The sequence below is a fragment of the Grus americana genome, chromosome 26 (assembly GCF_028858705.1).
Source record: "Grus americana isolate bGruAme1 chromosome 26, bGruAme1.mat, whole genome shotgun sequence".
Lineage (NCBI taxonomy): Eukaryota > Metazoa > Chordata > Aves > Gruiformes > Gruidae > Grus > Grus americana.
Window position 1 is genome coordinate 62,619 of NC_072877.1, and position 7,183 is coordinate 69,801.

General features: G+C 51.6%; 1 protein-coding gene across 1 annotated transcript; it reads right to left on the reverse strand.

The window, feature by feature from the left end:
• Positions 1-350: 350 nt before the first annotated feature.
• LOC129196705 (uncharacterized) lies at positions 351-7,092 on the reverse strand. The gene is made up of 7 exons (XM_054804560.1): positions 6,994-7,092; positions 5,669-5,816; positions 3,835-4,028; positions 3,664-3,742; positions 3,466-3,590; positions 3,335-3,381; positions 351-3,219 (listed from the first exon to the last, which is right to left on the reverse strand). The coding sequence occupies exons 1-6, from the start codon at positions 7,050-7,052 to the stop codon at positions 3,366-3,368; spliced, it is 621 nt and encodes a 206-aa protein (XP_054660535.1). The 5' UTR covers positions 7,053-7,092; the 3' UTR covers positions 351-3,219; positions 3,335-3,365.
• Positions 7,093-7,183: the final 91 nt, after the last annotated feature.

Consider the following 7,183-nt stretch of genomic DNA (forward strand, 5'->3'; position numbering starts at 1 on the left):
CACAGCTGGAGCCCATGAAGGTCCTCTCCCATGAGAACTGCACACTCAGACCATCCAGGAGCTGTGCTGCCCCTCTCATCTAGCCCCCTTTTATGCTGAGCCTGACAGCTTATGATATGTAATACCCCTTAGGCTAGTTTGGGTTGCCTGCCCTGGCTGTGTCCCATCCCAGCCTCTGGTGAAATTTAACTCTATCCCAGCCAAAACCAGATAGTATCCACCCTTTATTCTATACCATCTGCATCCTACCCTCATCCTACTTCCAATTAATCACCACCACTTTCCCTCTCCTTTTTTTTTTTGTATATATATATATACACACATATATACATATATAAATTATACACACAGATATCATTCCCTTAGGCTATAGGCCATCCCTCTAAAATGCGTGTTGAGTTCATTGACTTTGGGCTCCATCTGCCATAACAGTCTCTCAGGTCAGGAGCGATGCTGTATGCTGTTGGATTGTTGCGGCCGCTTCCGGAGCTCACAGCTGGTGTACCTGGGTGCTCACGGTCTGTGCCTTGAAGATGTTGATTTTTGAGGAAGTTGCTGGGGGCCAGTTGCTGAAGTCGGTTTTAGTTTCATTATTGCTGCGCTTTGCTCAATTCATCAAAGTTCACCATTAATTTGGGTGATTCTTGTGGTAATGCTATTGATAGAGCATATAGCAATTGTAGTAGTGATGACATACCATAGCTGAGATATTTAGCAATTAACATCATGCAATTTAATTTATTGGCTTTTCCCACCCAAAATCAGATCCCCTTGAGGTACACATCAGACTTCCCCATCCTTCTGCATCACCCACCACATGCACCCAGGTCCCTGAGCAAAAGCAGTCCCTCGGATGGGTTTCCTTTTGTCTGAAGCGGGGCTAACCCAGACTGTCTTCCCAAATGTATTCTTTGTACGTGCTATGGGGGCTCTATCTCCTTCTACAGTACATGGAAGTTTATATTGGGCAGGGCCAGCTCGATTGGCAGATCCCCTGGCGTTGACTAACCAGGAGGCCTTTGCTAAATGTGTGTCCCAATGTTTGAGGGTGCCACCGCCCATTGCTCTCAGAGTAGTCTTTAGCAGTCCATCGTATCGTTGGCTGTTCCTGGAGGCTGGTACATAATAGGGAATGCGATACACCCATCTCACTGCCATCATCTTGTGATCCAAAAGTGAGACCTTCGAGTTCTCTGTAACAGCAGTGGGCTGTGTGACCCAGGATCTCCCCCGAGCCGGGACACCTCACAGGGCAGATTTTAAGAGGATTCAAATATCGTCCGTCCGTGGTTTTGCAAGGGCTCCAAGGCCTGATGTTGCAGGGTTCGAAGACCACCCTTTGACGAATGCCAGCATACAGAAGTGAGTGTGTCATGAAACTCATGAAGAGGGAAGTTTTAATCATAGGTTAAGATCCGCATGGGTGCGCGCGCACAATTTGGTTTAGAACCATTGCCTGTCTGTATGTGGGTAACTGGATCCGAGATTGTTTGTTAGCCTGTCTCTACGTGTGATTTGATTTAACGCCCATCTGTGCGTGCAGCCCTGCTGTAAGTTTCGGTTCGACCTTGCCACTCGAACTTTTAACTCGCTATTTTGATTGTAATAAGGTCCATTGAATCGCTTAGTTAAATTGGCTGATAGTTAAGTGCTATTAATAATTATCTAGGCTAATATTGTTATCTATCTCAAAAATATTAACAACTCCTGATTGCTTCTCAACTAAAGCTATGTAACAAAATCTTATTTGTGACAGCACCTCGATTTTGAGCTGCTGTGCCCCAATTTCTAGCTGGGGCACCCTGGACCATTTCCCTACTTTGTGCCCCAATTTCCGACTGGGGTGTCACAGAAAGAGGCACACAGGTACCTTTCCCTGCTGCGCACCCTAATTTCTAGGCAAGGTGCCCCTTTCTAGGGCATGCAGATGCGTATCCCCGCTTTGCGCTCCAGTTATGATACTTAAGATACCAAAAGACCCAAAATTACTGTTATGCTTGTGAAAAATTGTCCAGACTGCACATCTTGTCCCTCTGCAGCTAAAAAAAGAAAAAAAATTTTTAAACAAGTCACCTGGATGCAGAGCAATAGCTGAATGATTCCACAGGTCTCATTTCCGTTTTGGAATACCATCTACAGTCCAATGACAGACTGCCGTTAGAAGAAAAAATTCCAAACTTTAAGCCCCACACAGACAAGCCTTTGACACCTTTGAGATTCAGTCTGCTTTCACTACCCCTGAACACCTGCTCCCAGGCGGCTCCTGTCATTGACATACTAACATACACTCTTACTGCTATTCCATCTGACTCTGACTCGACAACCCAGGCAGAGCAGCTCCGCGCCCAAAACGCACGTGCACGCACCCGCCCCCACCACTATGCAGAACGCTATGAACAATGTGACTCAAAGATGAGAGAAAACTCTCAGCGAGAAGAATGACTCCTGGACCAGAGATGCTGTTGAGCAAGACGACCTACAGGGCTGCACCCTGGTGAGGCAAGGAGGCTCTGTGGCCACCCCCAAAGAGTTGAATGTCATGGCCCATTGTAAGAAGTTGCTGTTGAAACAGAGATAAGGGATGCACAAGATGTCTGGCTTCAGACCTAAGAACACGGGGAAGAAAGCCCAGTCCCTGAAAAGGGACAGCTGGAGAACGCAGCTACTGACACAGCCTGGAACACCACCACAAGAGATGACCGATCAGAAGCTTCCAAGACCCAAGAACGATCCACGCCGTAAGCTTGTAACGCAACACAAGGAGCGCCCCGTTGGCACTATGCTAGATGAGTACGGGCATTCGAGACCGCAGGGTTGGTGCCCGAGAAGGACACTGTACTCCTTGAACACACAGAGCAACGAGGACATCAAGACCCGAGGAAGGGCAAAGACACAGAACAGAGGCTACACAAGAAACACAGACACAGGCTGGAACTGCCCTGCCCGGCCCAGTCTAACATCGTGTCAACAAGTAACCTGCTCCCTTTGCCCGTCCAAGGGGGACTGCTCCCTGACAGCCCTCTCCCCTGCACTAGCCATAAAACCCCACTCCTGCATATCCCAACCTTGTCCCATTCTCTTCCTACACCAGCCATGGTCCCTCAACTTAGCTTTCAGAGGGCCAGGGATCTGAATCCATCCGCAACAAAAAAACTGCGCGCCACACATCTGCTAACTGGGACATTCCTGCAGTTGCCTGGTTCCTCTTCATCAGCTACACTAAAAAACCCAAAACAAACAACAAAACAGGGCCGGCGGTCAGCATCGCACCAATCAACGCCAACCTCACCCACAACACCCCCCCTCCTCAGAAGCACCCTGGCTTTCCACTCACCTGCTTGGTCCGGAGACGGACGCTGCGGCTGTCATAGCTTGTGGCACCTAAGACGCCGACACACAAAATTACTCCTACGTTTGTGAGAAGTCACTGCTCCCACGATCGCCCTCACTATTCTTCCAGCTCACCTCAAATGCGATTCCAGTTCCAAAGGGCCATATAGCGCTGTGCTATTAGACACGGACAACCGCCTCACCTTCTCAGACCGCTCATGGGCACGTGGCTTCCCCCCCTCCGAGCCCTCCTGCGGCACCTGCAAACAACAAAGCTAAAGGCTCATGCTCAGACAGCGCCCAAAACTGACGCCCGCCCGCACCGATTCCTACCTCTTCCTCCTTTACCTCAGCCGCTTGTCCTCGCCACCTCTGCCCTTTACACGTTGCCACGCTGAGGCTTGCGCCCCACCTAGAAAACACAAATAAAGCATTCTTGTATCTTAACCAGCAGTGCGACACTTGAAAAATAACTGCTACTTCAGCCCACGCGTCGCTGCTCACCTGGCCCGAGTCACCTCCCGTGTCAATATCCAGCTTCGCACCTTCAAAATAAAAAAAACCACAAACCACCCCACCCACACAAATCTTAATGTAGTCACATAGCCATCAGCCACATCTTCTGGCCGACCCCCGTTCCTACGGTGCTCTGCTCGTCTCTTCTGCCGCTCTTTGGTGCACATCTTGACTGCCCGCATCTGAAAAAAAAAAAAAAAAAACCAAACCCAAATTATTAAACAAGTCAGATGCTGACTGATAATCGAACAATTCCAGAGCTCGTTTCCATTTAGGAATACCATCCAGAGCCCAACTACAGCCCTCTATTAAAAAACACCCCCAAACTTTAAACCCCACATAGACAAGCCTTTGACACCTGTGAGATTCCAGTCTGTTTTCACTGCCCCTCCCAGGCAGCTCCCGTCATCTCCACAGAACACTATGGAAAAAGACGCTCCACGCAGCCTGGCAATGGCTACTCGATCCGAGGCGACTACGCAACCTTTGCGCAAGCAGTCTGGGTGTATCGACATCTAACCGTACACTCTTATTGCTATTCCACCTAACCCTGACTCAACACCCCCAACGCACACACGCACCTTCCCCCAACGCTACAAACAACACTACGAATGATGCGACTCAAAGATGAGAGAAAACTCAGCAAGAAGAATGACTCCTGGACCAGAGAGGGAGCCGAGCAAGATTACCTACAGGGTACAACGCCCAGGCGAGGAAGCGCTATAGCACCCCCAGAAAAGAATGGACTGTGATGGCCTGTTACAAGAAGTTACTGTCAAAACTGAGATGAGGGATGCGGCAAGAAGCCGATCTTCAAGACCTAAGAACGTAAGGATGCAGGGAAGAAGCCTCAGTCCCTGAAAATGGATGGCTAGAGAGCAGAGCTTCCCCAGGCAGCCTGGTATTGTGCTGCAAAAAAAGAGGACCCACCGGAAATTTCCGAGACGCGAGACCGATTCACGCCGTAAGCTTGCTACGCAAGCAAAGAAGCGCTCAATTGGCGCTACGCCGATGAGTACGGGCATTCGAGACCCTAGGGATGGCGCCCGAGAAGCACACCGTGCCCCTTGAGCACAAAGGGCAATGAGGACATTGTGACTCGAGGAAGGGCCAAGACACAGAAGACGACATACATGACAATACGGACGCAGGCTGGAACTACCCTGCCCGGCACAGTCTAGCATCGTGCTGACAAGTAACCTGCTCCCGGCAGGCTCAGACCTCACGCCGCGCGATGCGATTTTCGTTTTTAATTACATTGCCTCCAGAGTTGTTTTGTTGGTTTTGTTGTTTGTTTTTTTTTTTTTTAAGGGGTTTGGGACTGCGGTGAGCGGCCGCTGTATTGGGTGTCTGCCATGACGGCGCTCCAGCCGCTCCACCCCTCGAACAGCCGCAGCGGCCGAGCCAGTTGCGTAGGCAGCGTCCGAAATAAAACTGGTTGGATGGTCCCGACCTCGTCGTGTTTGGGGTGTCCTTGATTTTGGGGATTGGGGCAGGGTTTGGGGGGTTCCTCACCCTAAGCACGGAGCCCCAGAGGTGTTTCGTGATGCCGTAGGGATGTGCCGAGACCTACCTCCGGGGCTGCCCTGATTCCAGGGGGAAGGAGGTGCTTTTCTGCATCCATTTGGGGGGGCATCGCAGACATTTCGCGGAGCAGCCACGCGTCCAAGTGCGAACCAGCCCAGCAACGTCTCCAGGAGCACTGGAGTCGTTAAGTGCAGCGTCATTGACCCAACCGCTCATGGATCCTCCAGCCTGGACATCGGAAAGGCATTACACCCGCCTGTACCCCAAGAGCTTCAGTGCCAAAACAGGCACCTACCGGTTTGTGAGTGAGGACGTGGCCGCAGAGCTCGAGTCTTCCCACGACGAGCTGCCTCTGCACTGGGGAGCGAGGGCACCCGAGATGCCGCATTCCAAAGGGTGTCTCAGCTTTATTATTGTTATTGCAGCAGAGAAACTCTGCAAGCCTGGAAAAGAGAGTTGAGCTGGTTAAAAACACGACAGGTTGACAGCAGCCCCTCATTTTTACCAGACACGCTTGTGTCCGTGGGTGCCGCGATGCCACAGTGAAGCCCTAAGCTTATCCTGGCTCTTTGTGCTGTCAGTTTGGGGAGAAAGTACCACGTTTAACGGCATCCCAGCGGTCAGCTCAGCCTTGGGATTCTAGGTCATCCCACAACCTTCCCTGCAGGAAACTTTGCCTGGGCTGAACCCAGATTGCTGGCAAAGGAAAATTTTGCCCTTTTTTTTCCCCCCACAAAACCCCAGAAAAGGGAAGAAAAACCCAGGGTTCAGGGTGCCGGCAGAGCTCAGCATCCTCAGGACCGCTGCTCACCATTGCGGTGACACAAAGTTCCGTGTGCGAGAGGCTCCGAAGGCAAAGCCGGACAATCCCCAAAAAGCCGGACGGCATCTGAGGCGGTGCGTGTGTCGGTCAGGAAGGGTAGGAAGGGGCTCATGGCATCTGCCTGCTCTCATGAGGAGCAAATACAGCCATCAAAGGGGAAAAACGGTTACTCTCCTGCTTTGTTTTTGGGTTCCCTGTAACAAAAACCCTGGTTCTGCCGTGGTGCTTGCTGGCCCGACCAAGCTGAGCCAAGACCAGGATCTTCTCACGAGCCGGCAGGACGAGGAAGTGAACGTGCATGCCCTCGGAGGGAGCGCGGGGCCGTCCCGGCACCGTGGGTCTCCCTCTGCTGAGAATCGTGCTCCCCGAAAGCATTTCGGCCCACATCAGACCCTGCGTGCCTCCGGGGAAGCAAGGGTCAAGGGCTCGGGGGCGCAGCACGAGACCGAGACATACGGAGCATCGGGATTATCCCCGATAACCACAAAAAGACCCACCCATTCATCTCTGTCCCCTGACAGTAAATCCAAGAGCCCAGCAACAGCCCCGGGGGGGATAAAACACTTGTCCAAAGCCCCGGCAAAACACCCTCGCTGGTGCTGGACTCGGCCTCACCTCGTTTTGTGGCTCGGCCCCTTTGTGGTCCCCAGCGCTACCCCTTCTTACCTATGCAAATGCAACTGTACCGATTAAGTCAAGGCTCAGGTCAGATTAAAGCTGTGCCTTTTTCAGCACGTATAAATATTCCCAGAAGTAGGAGGAATCAGTTGAAACTTCTACCCGGAGGAGGGACATACCGGCAGATGGTAGAGGCAGGAGGAGCTGCCTTGGTTGCTGCTCCCAGGACCCACGGCATGAATCCTTCCCCACTTTGCCCCTTCACGGCGAGAAAAACAAACCCTCGATTAAAGAGGTCGAGGGCTGGGCTGCGCGCAAAGCTGCTTTTCGAAGGGACATGTGGGATGAAGGCAGTGAAGAACAAAAAAA